This window comes from Symphalangus syndactylus, chromosome 19 (genome assembly GCF_028878055.3).
Source record: "Symphalangus syndactylus isolate Jambi chromosome 19, NHGRI_mSymSyn1-v2.1_pri, whole genome shotgun sequence".
NCBI lineage: Eukaryota > Metazoa > Chordata > Mammalia > Primates > Hylobatidae > Symphalangus > Symphalangus syndactylus.
Genome location: NC_072434.2, coordinates 22,486,789 through 22,502,893, shown reverse-complemented (window position 1 = coordinate 22,502,893; position 16,105 = coordinate 22,486,789). Strand labels below are relative to the sequence as shown.

At 39.7% G+C, this 16,105-nt stretch overlaps 1 protein-coding gene across 11 annotated transcripts in view; it reads right to left on the bottom strand.

Annotated features, from left to right (window-relative positions):
- Positions 1–5,662: 5,662 nt before the first annotated feature.
- Positions 5,663–16,105, bottom strand: part of KIF14 (kinesin family member 14) — a 70,046-nt gene continuing 59,603 nt past the window's right edge. For all 11 annotated transcript variants that reach the window (XM_055234839.2, XM_063613696.1, XM_063613699.1 and 8 more), the window contains 5 exons: positions 14,996–15,154; positions 13,288–13,410; positions 8,736–8,810; positions 7,825–7,963; positions 5,663–7,120 (listed from right to left, as the gene is read on the bottom strand). In XM_055234839.2, coding sequence (XP_055090814.1) covers positions 6,741–7,120; positions 7,825–7,963; positions 8,736–8,810; positions 13,288–13,410; positions 14,996–15,154 — 876 coding nt within the window. In that variant the 3' untranslated portion in view covers positions 5,663–6,740. The remainder of the gene's footprint in view (positions 7,121–7,824; positions 7,964–8,735; positions 8,811–13,287; positions 13,411–14,995; positions 15,155–16,105) is intronic.

The window sequence follows — 16,105 nt, the reverse complement described above, 5'->3', positions numbered from 1 at the left end:
TTGGGAGTATCAGCTTATAAACAGTGGTTACATCACTCAAGGAGGTAAAATTAATAATCATGGCCACCATTTCTTGAGTTATCATGCATCGGGTTTTCTGTGCTAAGTGCTTGTGTTTGTGAGGTGTCGTGTCACTTAGCAGCCCTCAAAGCCATGACCCTCAAGGTACCAGTTTAGAAATAAGAAAACAGAAGTTCTAAGAGTTGAGGAAGTGAGCAGAGAGGTAGGGAGTAAGAAGCAGAACCTCTAGAATCCACGCCCTCAACAGCTTCACTATGCATTCATCTCTAGGGAAAGTAAGGAGACTGCAAGGAAAAGGTCACACTGGGCACCGAATTTTTTTTTTCTTTCTTTGTTTTTTTTTGAGACGGAGTCTCCCTCTGTCACCCAGACTGGAGTGCAGTGTGCAGTGGCAGAATCTCGGCTCACTGCAACCTCTGCCTCCCAGGTTCAAGTGATTCTCCTGCCTCAGCCTCCCAAGTAGCTGGGATTACAGGTGCACACCACCACGCCCAGCTAATTTTTGTATTTTTAGTAGAGACAGGATTTCACCACATTTGCCAGGATGGTCTCGATCTCTTGACCTCAAGTGATCCACCCACCTCAGCCTCCCAAAGTGCTGGGATTACAGGTGTGAGCCACCGCTCCTGGCCTGGGCACCTAATTTTTCTGTATGAATTTATGTAGTACACATGACATTTTGTTACATGTATATAATGCGTAGTGACAAGTAACTTAGGGTACTTAGGGTGTCCATCTCTCAAGTACAATATATTTTTGTTCAACCAACACACAGAATTCTAATGTTTAAAAGACCTGGTGGAGAATAAGAAGCTCATGAAAGAGATGAGAAAAGAACAATCAGAAAACTCAGGCATATTCTACTCTGGAGACATGAGAGGATAGAATTCCCAAAGAAAGGGAGCAATTAAGTGAGATTAAGACTGAAAAATTCCTTTGGCTTTTGTAATTAGAAGTTCACTGATGACCTTGGTGAGAGCAAATTCAGCTGGGGGAGTTGAGGCAGAGGGCAGTGGGGTGACTGGGGAGAGAAGGAGGGGAGAATGGTGATCACCCATCACAGCACCCAAAACAGGAGCCTGGAGAGACAAAAAAGGAGAAGAAAATGGGCAAATATCTGGCGTCTCAATTTGTGCTCATTATCACTAATCATCAGGGAAGTGCAAACCAAAACCACGATGAGATTTCATCTCACACCAGTTAGGATGGCTGTGATCAAAAAGACAAGAGGTAAGTGTTGGCAAGGATGTAGAAAATAGGGGGCCCGGCCGGGGACTGTGGCTCAGGCCTGTAATCCCAGCACTTTGGGAGGACAAGACGAGCGGATCACGAGGTCAGGAGATCGAGACCAGCCTGGCTAACATGGTAAAACTCCGTCTCTACTAAAAATACAAAAATTAGCCAGGCGTGGTGGTACGCACCTGTAATCCCATATCTGGGGAGGGATTACTCGAGGCTGAGGCAGGAGAATCGCTTGAACTTGGGAGATAGAAGTTGCAGTGAGCTGAGATCATGCCACTGCACTCTACCCTGGGTGACAGAGTAAGACTCTGTCTCAACAAAAAAAAAAAGAAAAAAAAAATTAGGGGGCCCTTGTACACTGTTGGTGGGAATGTAAACTGGTATAGCCATTATAGAAAAAGGTATGGAGGTTCCTCAAAAACTAAAAATAGAACTACCATATGACTCAGCCATCCCTCTTCTGGGTATATACCTAGAGAAAATGAAATTAGCACCCTGTAGAGATAGCTGCATTCCCATATTCATTGCAGCAATATTCACAATAGCTAAGATCTGGAAACAACCTGTCCATTGATGGATGAATGGATAAAGAAAATGTTACATACACACACACACACACACACACACACAAACAGGAATATTCTGCCTTAAAAAAGGAAATTTTGCCATTTGTCACAACGTGGAGGAAGCTTGAGGACATTGTGCTAAGTGAAATAGCAGACACAGGAAGACAAATACTGTATGATCTTACTTGTGTGAGGATTCTTAAAAAGTCAAATTCATAGAAGCAGAGAGGAGAAGGGTGTTTGCCAGGGGTCGGGGGTGGGGTGAGGAGAATGGAGAGATATTGATCAAATGATATAAACTTTCATTTTTCAGATGAATGAATTCTGGGAGTCTAATGTATAGCAAGGTATATAATAATACTGTATATAGTAGGCCGGGCGCGCTGGCTCATGCCTGTAATCCCAGCACTTTGGGAGGCCAAGGAAGGCGGATCATGAGGTCAGGAGTTCGAGACCAGCCTGATTAACATGGTGAAACCCCGTCTCTACTAAAAAATACAAAAATTATCCGGCCATGGTGGTGGGCGCCTGTAATCTCAGCTACTCAGGAGGCTGAGGCAAGAGAATCACTTGAACCCGGCAGGGGGAGGTTGCAGTGAGCCGAGGTCCTGCCACTCCACTCCAGCCTGGGTGACAGAGTGGGGCTCTGTCTAAAAAATAAATTAAAAAAATAATAATAATACTGTATAGTATACTTGAAATTTGCTAAGAGTAAATTTTAAGTGTCCTTACCCCCTACACGCACATTCACAAATAGTAACTATGTGTGGTGATGAATGTGTTAACTTGATTGTAGAAATGATTTCACAATGTGTTTGTATATCAAACCATCACATTGTACACCTTGAATATACACAATTTATTTGTTAATTACACCTCAATAAAACTGGGGAAAAAACTATTTTTTTTTTTGAGACAGAGTTTTGCTCTTGTTGCCCAGGCTGTAGTGCAATGGCGCCATCTCGGCTCACTGCAACCTCCACCTCCCAAATTCAAGTGATTCCCCTGAATTCTGTCTTGAATAAGTCAGCGATTCTCTGGTGGTTCTCCTGTATGTTTGAGTGTAGTGTGTGTTTTTTGTTTGGTTTTTTGTTTGTTTGACAGTCTCCCTCCGTCTCCCAGGCTGGAGTGCAGTGGCGCAATCTTGGCTCACTGCGACCTCTGCCCCCCAGGTTCAAGCGACTCTCATGCCTCAGTCTCCCGAATAGCTGGATTATAGGCATGCACTGTCATGCCTGTTTATTTTTTTTTTTTTTAGACAGAGTCTCGCTCTGTCACGCAGGCGCGATCTAGGCTCACTGCAACCTCTACCTCCCGGGTTCAAGCCATTCTCCTGCCTCAACCTCCTGTGTAGCTAGGATTACAGGTGTGCGATGTGCCACCATGCCGGCTAATTTTTGTATTTTTAATAGAGATGGGGTTTCATCATGTTGGCTGGGCTGGTCTTGAATTCCTGGCCTCAAGTAATCCACCCTCCTCAGCCTCCCAAAGTGTTGGGATTACAGGCATAAGCCACTGCACCCGGCTGAGTTTAGCGTGTTTAGAGGTCTTTGGCATTGAGAAAATATAATGTGATGAACAACCGGAATCCAACAAGTTGGGCCTTTCAAAAGTCCATGAGGCAATCTAATCTTTTCAGGTTGCTATGGCTTAACACCAACAGCATACCTAGAATTAAGTAAATAATTATTGGAATGAATGAATGAACCTAGCTATCAGATATTAAAACAAACTAAATGGCCATGCTCCACATCTAAAAATCCCATAAACTAATATTGGCTAAAGGAAGAAAGATGAAAAAGCTCAGTCTTGATTATATCATGCAATGACTATGACTTGCAAAATCCAGAGCACAAACTTACCTGATGAATCATGCACAGGAAGCTGGGCACATAACCTTTTTATTAACTGAACCAAACTATTGAAACCTTTTCCCCTCACCTATGATTGTTACTTTCCATATTTAGGGAAAACCTTGAAATGCTTATTGGCACATAGGCTCTGTAAACTCAAGTATGCTAGTTAGCTAACTAGACAAAACAACCTTTTGCTAAAACTTTCAGATGGACTCCATGGAGGACACGTAGCACATTATACCTTCTTTAAGAGCAGTAAGATGTTTAGTTATCTTTATTGTCCACTTATTATCATGGAACAAAATGACGGCAGATATATTTTCAAGTATGACAAAAAGGACTGCAATACAATTTGGTACATTGGCATAATGTTATAAATGGCATATGCCTGCACCAAGTGTGATCTTATATACATAACAAGGGTTTTGTAGCTGGTAATGAAAAGGACAGAAAATAAATTCACTAACAGTCTACTACTTGCCAGGAGTTATTCCCACATTTTTCTCACTAAATGCTCATAGATAGATAGTCCATGAGGTGGGTATTACTTTTCTTTCTGCAGATGAAGGAATGGGAGTGAAGACAGTAAGTAACATGTCTAAGGTCATGTAGTTACTAAGCAGCCTAGCTGGGATTCACACTCCAAATGTGTGAAAAATATGTCAAACTCCAAAGCTCGTGCTCTTTCCACATACCACATGGTGATAAATCTATTCCAGGCATAATCAACTAAAGAGAGGCAGAACAATGTTAAAAAAAAATAGTTGTTATGACAATATTAATATTTGTTTAGTGTTTCCTAATTATTAACTTGATTTGCAACACTAGCCTAGCTATTATCAAGGCAGAGCTATTTTGAATGAAGAGTAAAGTAAACAAAGAAAATCAGTAAAATAAAAGAGCATAGCCCAAGAGGCAATTCTAATGCTGAAAAGATTTATTAAAGGCATTCTCTTTATAACATTTCTTGTCAGTGCACATGATTCCAACAGCAAATATTTTTTCACCATTCATTCAAATACAGTATCGCAATGTATTTAGTATAAATATATATACAAAATTTTATGAAGACACTAAAAAGTTTCTGACCAATTAAGTCATGAGTTTACAAAGCACAAACTGAAGATTAAATACTGAATATTAAGATGAAAACTACTATACAGATACTTTAGGAAGTTCTTCAAAGAAGTGCACCTCCCAGGAAATACTCATATGTACATCTACACTCCAGCAAACTGGACAAGCAAAGTGCTACTTGCCAGAGTATCGACTAATAAAAATACATATAGAGCTTCAGAAAGAATACAAGGTCAAATGCCAAAAATAAAAAAGAAATGAAAGCAAATGTGCTACATTGTACCATTTTAAAGAGCTTGAAAATACCACACAAGGTTCACTAATACTGTTTTGACTGCAATGACCGTATTTACTTACAATCTCTTCCTAACAAGGAAACTATTAGATTTATTAACGGTACTAATGGCCAGTTTCAACTAGTTATGCCAAATGTACAAGTAGTATCTGTAAATTTGAAAAGGGCAAATGAAAGGATCAGGTTATTTAAATGAATTATTCTTTTTTTTTTTTTTTTTTGAGACGGAGTCTCGCTCTGTTGCCCAGGCTGGAGTGCAGTGGCGTGATCTCGGCTCACTGCAAGCTCCGCCTCCCGGGTTCACGCCATTCTCCTGCCTCAGCCTCTCCGAGTAGCTGGGACTACAGGCACCCGCCACCACGCCCGGCTAATTTTTTTTGTATTTTTAGTAGAGACGGGGTTTCACCATGGTCTTGATCTCCTGACCTCGTGATCCGCCCGCCTCGGCCTCCCAAAGTGCTGGGATTACAAGCGTGAGCCACCGTGCCCGGCCTAAATGAATTATTCTTTAGGAACTGCTCAATATCACCCAAGCATAGTTACTAAGTATCTCTTCAAATTATACATACTCTTGAGATCAAAAATGTCAAACTATTTCCTTAATGTAAGATCCCACAAGTAGAATATTATCTTTATTACTTGATCATAAATAAAGGTTTTTTTTAAAGCTGTGGAATATAAAGATTTTTAATCTTCATCAAATCATATACAAATTATCTCATTATACCTTTAACAAAACAAGCATTATCAAGAGAAGGTCCAGCCTCTGATCTCCTAACCTCACCCAACAGTTTAGTATAATTCTGACAACATTTAATTAGTTTTAAATAATATTCATACAGCCCCCATTATAGAACACAGATAACAGGGTAAACTATTATGCCAGCAAGCCATATTATTAATATATAATTATACTATATTTAGGTAGCTACTTATAATTTGGAAAGAAACAGGAAGCTACACCCTTGAACATACTATTCAAACTGGCCACCAGTTAACCCTTTGAGAAAAGAGTTTTTGATTAACAATGCAAGTTAAGTTGTCTTAGTTAAACTTGTATAGGCCATTTCACCATAAACATCATCCCAGCTGTCTGAGGAGAGAGAAGGCATAGGCACAAAGGTAACTGATTGTTCAGGTTTCCACTCATGAGAAAATAACTATAAACAGACTAATGAACCAACTACAGATAGTATACCAATGTTAAACACTTTAAAGATAAAAAGATATTTTATTTATTTATTTATTTATTTTAACTGAGTCTCATTCTGTTGCTCAGACTGGAGTGAAGTGGCACGATCTCAACTCACTACAACCTCTGCCTCTCAGGTTCAAGCAATCCTCCTGCCTCAGCCCCCCTAGTAGCTGGGATTACAGGCATGCGCCACCACGCCTGGCAAATTTTTCTATTTTTAGTAGAGACGGGGTTTCGCCATGTTGGCCAGGCCAGTCTCGAACTCCTGACCTCGTGATCTGTCCACCTCACCTCCTAAAAGTACTGGGATTACAGGTGTGAGCCACTGCGTCCGGCCTTGGTAAAAAGATATTTTAAAGATAAAAAGACATGGACTTTTTTGAAATATCTGTACTGATTTCTCTTAAACTCTCCTGCATAAAGAAAATTGCCTAGCTAGTGTTCTTTTTCTTTCGTGGGTGGTCACAAAAGTGCCTACACATCAGTATTCACACCCACTGAATCCTACTGGGTGTGCATTCCTCTGAGCTCACTGCTGGGGATGAGCCATGGAGCTCATAGACACGCTTTGGTACCCCTTTATTCTTACTGCCGTCAATCCCGCTTGATTTAGATTGTTGGTGTTCTTCTTTGGTATTTTGATTATAAGTTTCCCAGGGTTTCAACAAATCAGGGCTTTCTTCAGATTCAAAACAAAAGAGGAGAGACTTAGCTAGAGATTCTAGTTCCTGGTGTACAACGTGAGTTACTTTACTCTCATAGCTGTCAACAGAAGTAGAAGGCACACTGAAGTCACTGTAAAAATCACTGGCCAAGTTGCGAATACTTTCAACACAAGTCTGGAGAAGATTTTCATCACTACTGTATCCTATATGCAAGAGAGAGAGGGAAAAGTTAATTAGCCTTTTCAGTTTTCATCAGGTATTTATGACTTTTATAGACTCTAGATATCTTTCAAGTCAAAGTGACCCTATCAAAACAATTCCAAACTACTTAAGATTAGTCAACTAAAGTGTTTATTTGCTAGATAAGCACTTGGTTTTTCAGGATCTAATTATTTCGGTAGAAGTACTGATACACATATTAAGTGAGAATTTAATTATAAATACAAGTTCCTATATGGGTAACTAATATCAGTGAAGTAGCATTGGGTAGGCTTCAGTTAATGACTAAAATAATGAAAAGGTTAGAAATAAAAGGGAAAGATGTCAGCCAGGGACTGTGGCTCATGCCTGTAATCTCAGAACTTTGGGAGGCCAAGGTGGGTGAATTGTTTGAGGTCAGGAGTTCGAGACCAGCCTGGCCAACATGGTGAAACCCCATCTCTACTAAAAATACAAAAATTATCCAGGCATGGTGGTGCACGCCTGTAATCCCAGCTACTCGGGAGGCTGAGGCAGGAGAATAGCTTGAACCTAGGAGGCAGAGGTTGCAGTGAGCTGAGACCAAGCCACTGCACTCCAGCCTGAGTGACAGAGTGAGACTCCGTTTCAAAAAAAAAAAAAAAAAAAAGATGTCTACGGTTCCTTAAAATATAAAATTCTGATTATAAACTCCATTTGGAGAATATACCTTTCAGTGCAGAAATAATAATTTCAATAGCTTTCTCTAAGCAATGTTTTAACTTTAAGAATTCTGGAGCATGATTAACCATCTTCTTGAAATCTTGGTGTTCAAAGTTTTCTTCTTGTACTTGCCTTCTGAAACTTTTCTGTATAAATAAAGTTAATATTTAAAATAATACATTAACAGGCTTAATGGCAGTAAGGTTCAGTCAATATGATTTTAATTGCCAGAATCTTCTCTTTAAGAAAGAGAGTTTAATTTCCTCACCAGTGCGTAACTCTATTTCTATAAGCAAGACCAAAACACAACAGTAATTACTGTTTTCAAAAGAAATCAGAATTTTCAATTAATTTTCAAAGTCTGTCATCCTATTACATGAGAATGGAATAAAGTAACAGTGCCATTTATTATTCAATACTTTAAAAGATACATTTATTTCATTTTTAAGAGCTCAACTTTATAATAGTTCTCATTTATTTAAATAAAAATTTTCAAGCCATAGCAATTACTCTCCTTTTTAACACATTGATCATATACTTAATTTTTCTCTTTACTTGTGACATGGGAATAATCTATCTAATTCACCTGTATTTTAAAATCTTTCAGAACAATGATTATTAAACACAATTTTTTAGCCTATAATGACCATCCAAGCAAAAGCTGACAGTTATTAAACCAGTAGCAATAAGAAACAGACATATTAATAAATTTCTATACAATCCTTTATCCATTACTAGAACTAGTAAGTTATGACACACATAAAAAAGACAAAGAGCTATCTTACATGCTACAATTAAACATACACAGAAGAGTTGTCTCTGGCTAAGGATAAACACTGAAATAAAAATATCTACATTTGAACCAAGCAAAATGATAAAAAATAAGCAAAATTAAAATCAATTTAAAGCTTCTCTTACAATTTTCGATTCAGCAAAGATGTTTTCAAGAGATCTAATCAATCCCATGGCATTAGTTTTCATTTCTTTGGTAACCTATAGAGAATGTTAAAATATTTGATTATACTTTATTATTCAGAAGTACAAAAATCATAGAATTGCACGGGACCAGACTTTTAAAAAATTCTAATCTAGAAGCCCAAAGATTGGAGTCCTATTTCTGGGATTGCAATTAAATAGCTTGAGAGTACTTAAATCATACATGTGAAATTTCCTCAAAAATAAATTGCACATTGACTTCTTTCCAAATAAGTTTATTTCACTTTTAAGAGCTCAACTTTATAATCTCTCTCATTTATTTTATTTACATAAAAAATTTCAAGCTGGCCAGGCGCGGTGGCTCACGCTTGTAATCCCAGCACTTTGGGAGGCCGAGGCGGGCGGATCACGAGGTCAGGAGATCGAGACCACGGTGAAACCCCGTCTCTACTAAAAATACAAAAAATTAGCCGGGCGTGGTGGCGGGCGCCTGTAGTCCCAGCTACTCGGAGAGGCTGAGGCAGGAGAATGGCGTGAACCTGGGAGGCGGAGCTTGCAGTGAGCCGAGATCGCGCCACCGCACTCCAGCCTGGGTGACAGAGCGAGACTCCGTCTCAAAAAAAAAAAAAATTTCAAGCTATAGCAATTACTCTCCTTTTAAACACATTGATCATGTACTTAGTCTGTATTTTCTATTTACCTGTGACATGGGAAAATAATCAGTCTAATTCACCTGTATTCACTAATAATTTCTTTCAAAATAAATTGCACATTGATTGCTATGTTAAATATGGATACCCTCTAATATCTTTTCTAATAACGGATTTTGTGTTATACTTAAATATTTATAGATACGAAATTTCTAAATTTCCCTTGGAAGGGGGTAAGTAACATATCAAGCAAATACTATACTCTAAGAACTTTGGCCGGGCGCGGTGGCTCACGCTTGTGATCCCAGCACTTTGGGAGGCCGAGGCGGGCGGATCACAAGGTCAGGAGATCGAGACCACGGTGAAACCCCGTCTCTACTAAAAAATACAGAAAATTAGCCGGGCGTGGTGGCGGGCGCCTGTAGTCCCAGCTACTCGGAGAGGCTGAGGCAGGAGAATGGCGTGAACCCGGGACGCGGAGCTTGCAGTGAGCCGAGATTGCGCCACTGCACTCCAGCCTGGGCGAAAGAGCAAGACTCCGTCTCAAAAAAAAAAAAAAAAAAAAAAAAGAACTTTACAAACGTTTTGTTATTTGATTCCCCATTATAGTCCTATGCTGTCCATGGTATACCTCATTTTATAGGCAAGAAACAGACCTTGGTTCCTAACTCCTAAGACTGAGAACTAGGGTGGGAGCCCACATCTAAATTCTAAGCCTTTGCTTTTATTCTATCCAATGCTGCCCCCTAAGGTGCTTTCCTGCTCAATTTCTGCCAGAGGATTCTTTTTCAGTGTTTAATTGGCTTTACTCACAGAGAGCTTCCCTAGCCCTAATTCAGATTTGCTCTATGTGGTTTTAAAAAAAAAAAAATCCAAAAGAATATCCGAATTATTTTTCCTTCCTGGCTCCAGCTTTAAAATTGTAGCTCCATGCCTTTTGTGTTTCAGCTTATTTTCTATTTCTTTGGATATTTTGTTATTCTTCCATAGGTTCTTAAAGGAGTTTTAACTTACAAGAATAGATAAACTAAAACCCTACCATGAATAACAAAGTACAGGTTTGTCATACTATAGAAAGAAAATGAGAGAAAGGAGGGTATGCAGATAGGGTCAATTGTATACAGGATGGGCCTGGCCCTTTTGCTGCTTATCTCCTCAAAACAATACCAAGGCTAACACCTGCACCTACTTCGACAGCTTACTAAGCACATTCTCATATATTATTTCATCTATACTTTTCATTAATTTATTCTATACCCTTCTGCACTTATTGCCAGCAGAAATTCTTTGCAATAGTGATAGACTGCAAAAGTGGTATCACTTTGCAAATATGGTGAAGTGTTTTAGTGATAAATGGTGCTGTTGCTGAGCAAAACCAAATTTGAGATGTCAGTGGTGGTCTGAATGAGCCTTTGACAGCCCAATATGTCCCTTTCTTCGAAGTTGCGCTATGGAACTGAAATCAGCCTCATGCCTATTGGAGCGCAAGCTTGATTTAGTGACAATATGAGCTCCTAAACTTAGTAACAATGTGTTTTTATTTTTATTTTTATTTATTTATTTATTTATTTATTTTTGAGACGGAGTCTTGCTCTGTTGCCAGGCTGGAGTGCAGTGGCACGATCTTGGCTCACTGCAACATCCACCTCCCAGGTTCAAGTGATTCTCCAGGCTGAGTAGCTGGGACTGCAGGTGTGCACCACCATGCCCAGCTAATTTTTGTATTTTTACTAGAGATGGGGTTTCACCAAGTTGGCCAGGATGGTCTGATCTCTTGATCTCCTGATCCGCCCACCTTGGCCTCCCAAAGTGCTGGGATGACAAGCATGAGCCACCGCGCCCTGCCGTGTTTTTATTTTTTAAAACAAAAAAACACAAGGTGAGAGAGGCAGACATACGTTGAGAAAAAAGAGAACACATGCAAATAAGATGAATGACTTAAGATTTGCCAGGCACTACATTTTTAGCATTTTCATATACGTTGTTTCTTCATCTCATATGATCCTCAGAACAATTTTATGAAATAAGTATGATCATCCTCATTTAAAAATGGAACTACTGAGGCTCAGGTAAGTTGTTCAAGGCTATATAGGAAGTAGGAGAGCAGCTTACTGTTCCATGTCTTTCCCCTATTCTGAGATGGAGTTTTTCTGGGCAGAGAGAAATCTATATAACCCTGTAGTATGAGCAAAGGGATGGAGAATCTCTGTGGCTTACACAGAGTTTCACCTCAGATTCTAAGATGAGCTAGAAGTACATTAATACCAAAGTTTTTTCTAAACAACAACAAAAAAACTAATTTACTCCATGCCTTCCCAGAAACAACCACCCAGAGGGACAGAAGCCAATAGTCCTCCACATGATCTACTTTTCTAGATCAATCAATATGTACATAAATGAGGAGACATCCTAGTAGCTAAGATCTCAGGAACCTAAATGTCCCCAGGTAGCACTGCCCCAGCCACCTGACTCCAGCAAGAGCAATGGAATGGACAGGGATGGTTTTTGTTTGTTTGTTTGTTTGTTTGTTTGAGACGAGGTCTTGCTCTGTCGCGCAGGCTGATATGCAGTGGTGCAATCACAGCTCACTGCAGTCTCAAACTCCTGGGCTCAAGTGATACTCCTGCCTCAGCCTCCGGAGTAGCTGGTACTACAGGTGCATGCCACCATGTCTGGCTAATTTCTGTATTTTTTGTAGAGACAAGGTCTCGCTATGATTCCCAGGCTGGATTCGCATTCTGGACTCAACCTATCTTCCAGCCTTGGCCTTACAAAGTGCTGGGATTAACAGGCATGGGCCACCATCCATATGGTTTTAATATGTTGTTACAAGACTCTAAAACAGACAAGTCTCTGAAATTCAGTCTCATAAGAATTTGAATTTGTATCTTCCTAATCCTCACTTCACTAATAGTAATTGTCAATAAAGAAAATTAATGCATGAACAATAGTTTTAAAAACTTATTTATGTAGCATGTTGAGTTTTGGAGTCAGGCAGAATATAAAATCCTGGCTCAGGGCTTAATAGTTGGGTAATTAGGCAAAGTACTCCAATTCAATGAAATGAAAAATATAAATTTCTACCTTGAATAGTGATATGAATATGAAACATGATATTCACAGGGCTTTTTCTTACTGACAAAGTACAAATCCATTATAGAAATGGCTAAGATTTGCCACTGTTACATGTAAAGCACCTAGTCCAGTAACTGTCAGAGGAAATTAATCAATAAATAGTTTACAGCCTGTGATGTAGGTATGCTTACATGACAGGGTCAGAGCATTAAGTGACTTGCTAAATGATAAGTGGAAAGTGATAGAACCAGGTTTCAAATACATGTCTTCTAATATTAAAACCCAGATCTTTCCTAAGGTACTAAGTAATGTTGGTTAGCTGGAGGATAGGAGGACACATATTTTAGGAAATCTCTGAAATGCTTATTGGTTCTGTATCTTGATATAAAATATCTTATGTGAATGCCCCAGAAAAATATTTAGTTCAAGATACTGAATCAATAAATGTTACTAATGGTTTCCATTCTTAGAAGAGGAGAGGACTAAACAAAGCTAAGGAAGAAAATGACAACCAGAAAGCGAACACTAGGTGTCACTACCACACTCCACTCTCTGCTTAGGAGTTTACAGACTGAATTCTTGAAAATAGCTGCAACAGGACCAAGCAAAATATTAACAATAGAGGCTGCAGTGACTCAAGAATAACTTGGGAAAATATCACCATAAAATCATTATTTCAGCCTCTTCAGTGAAAAATAACTCAAAACAAATTAAAACATATGAATTCACAGAAATCTAATTTGTTGACTGAAAAAACCAACTTTATATATTATTTAGTACTGTACAGAATATTCTTTTATTCATCTTACCTCATTTTTTGTACACTGCCTGAAGAGTTCATGCTGAAGTTCTTTTGCTTTTTCCAGTCCAGAATCTAATAAAATCTTCATTCCTAAGCCTACACCGTCACAAACAGCATCCATGAATTCCTCCTAGAAAAAGAATTTAAGCATTAACTAGAAAATTTAGGTTTTATATATTTTAATTTATTTAAATTTAGGTTTTATATATTTTAAATTATCAAGTAATTAAGTTATATTTTCTGCTTACTTTAGGACTATAATACATCCCAAGTTTATTAAGTTCAACTAAAGCTAGAATAAGAACAGTCTGTAGTCTGTAAAGAAATAAAATTAGCAAATCTGTAATTTAGTATCCCATATATAACATATTGCAAAGAATGTTTATCATCTTTTAAGCAAGGCTCTATATTGCTAGAACACAGTAACATTCTTTTTTTTTTTTCTTGAAACGGAGTTTTGCTCTTGTTGCCCAGGCTGGAGTGAAATGGCACAATCTTGGCTCACTGCAACCTCCACCTTCCAGGTTTAAGTTATTCTCCTATCTCAGCCTCCTGAGTAGCTGGGATTACAGGCACCTGCCACCACACCCAGCTAATTTTTGTATCTTTATTAGAGATGGGGTTTCGCCATGTTGGCCAAGCTGGTCTTGAACTGCTGACCTCAGGTGATCCACCAGCCTTGGCCTCCCAAAGTGTTGGGATTACAGGCGTGAGCCACCACCCCCAGCCAGAACACAGCAGCATTCTAATATAATACAATGTTTTCAATAGCATAAATAGTGAAAGCAAGCAGATACAAATTATCTGGTATTACAGGGTTTTTCATGTGTTGATTGGCTGAGAAAACCCTCCACGGTAGATAACTAGCATCAAATTAAGGATCCAAAAGGTAAAATAAGGTTTGCAAAATAATCCAATATATTTACAACAGTTTTTTTGTTTGTTTGGTTTTGTTGGGTTTTTTTTGAGATGCAGTCTTACTCTGTCACCCAAGCTGGAGTGCACTGGTGCAATCTCAGCTCACTGTAACCTCTGCCTCCTGGGTTCAAGTGATTCTCCTGCCTCAGCCTCCTGAGTAGCTGAGATTACAGGCATGGGCCACCATGACTGGCTAACTTTTGTATTTTCAGTAGAGACGGGGGTTTCGCCTATTGGCCAGGCTGATCTTGAACCCTTGACCTCAAGTGATCCACCTGCCTTGGCCTCCCAAAGTGCTGGGATTACAGGCATGAGCCACCACACCCGGCCCAAACAGTTTTGTTTTTTTTTTTTTTTTTTTTTTTTTTTGAGACGGAGTCTTGCTGTGTCACCCAGGCTGGAGTGCAGTGGCGCGATCTCGGCTCACTGCAAGCTCCGCCTCCCGGGTTCAGGCCATTCTCCTGCCTCAGCCTCCCGAGGAGCTGGGACTACAGGCGCCCGCCAACACGCCCGGCTAATTTTTTGTATTTTTAGTAGAGACAGGGTTTCACCGTGTTAGCCAGGATGGTCTCGATCTCCTGACCTCGTGATCCGCCCGCCTCGGCCTCCCAAAGTGCTGGGATTACAGGCTTGAGCCACCGCGCCCGGCAACAGTTTTAAATCTTATTGCAAAACTACTAAAAGTACAAGCTATTTTGAAAACTTAAAAAGAACTTGCCATGTTTAGTACTGTACTATTATCAAAAGTCTAATGTTCCCTCAGATGAAGTCTGTCTAAACTAACATTGCTAAATTACCTGAACACTGGCAGCTTTATTGTTACCGTTTTCTAGAAAATGTAGCTTGCTCCCTTTCAGAACTGCTAACTGCCCCACATACTTTACAGCTTGTTGTACAACTTGGATTGCATTCTTTTGAGCCTCTTTTATCATTGATGAAATATCCGAACAGCATCCCTGTAAGATAAAAATGGACAAGTGTATCAGATACTTGAGATTATAACAGGTGGTAAAGAAAAGATAAGGGCCGGGCCTGTAATTCCAGCAGTTTGGGAGGCCGAGGCGGGTGGATCGCCTGAGGTCAGGAGTTCAAGACCAGCCTGGCCAACATGGTAAAACCCTGTCTCTTAAAAATACAAAAATTAGGCATAGTGGCACACGCCTATATCCTAGCTACTCAGTAGGCTGAGGCACGAGAATTGCTTGAACCCAGGAGGCAGAGGTTGCAGTGAGCTGAGATCGTGCTACTGTACTCCAGCCAGGGTGACAGAGTAAGACTCCATCTTAAAAAAAAAAAAAAGAAAAGAAAAGAAAAGAAAAATGTCCCGGGCACGGTGGCTCACGCCTGTAATCCTAGCACTTTGGGACGCCGAGGCAGGCTGATCACAAGGTTAGGAGTTCGAGGTCAGCCTGGTCAATATGGTGAAACCCCATCTCTACTAAAAATACAAAAATTAGCCAGGTGTGGTGGCAGGCGCCTGTAGTCCCAGCTACTCAGGAAGCTGAGGCAGGAGAATCATTTGAACCTGGGAGGCAGAGATTGCAGTGAGCTGAGATCACACCACTGCACTCCAGCCTGGGTGACGGAGCAAGACTCTGTCTCACTGATTTTCAAAAGAAAAGAAAAGAAAAATCATCTGGAGAAAATAAATTCTGCATTTATTGATATAGTGATCTCACTTCATAAATGTCTCAGTCAGAACCAGAAAACATCTGTGGCTGCTAAAGGTGATAAAATGAGTAAGATATAGTCTCCACCCTCAAAGACCTTACACACTAATAGGAGACATAAGGTAAGTACAAAATTAACTACATATAAGACAGAATTAATAAGTAAAAACCAAAAGAAAGAAAAAGAAGGGTGGCTCTTTTGCATCTGAACTTTTCCTGTTCTGATAACCATCTAAC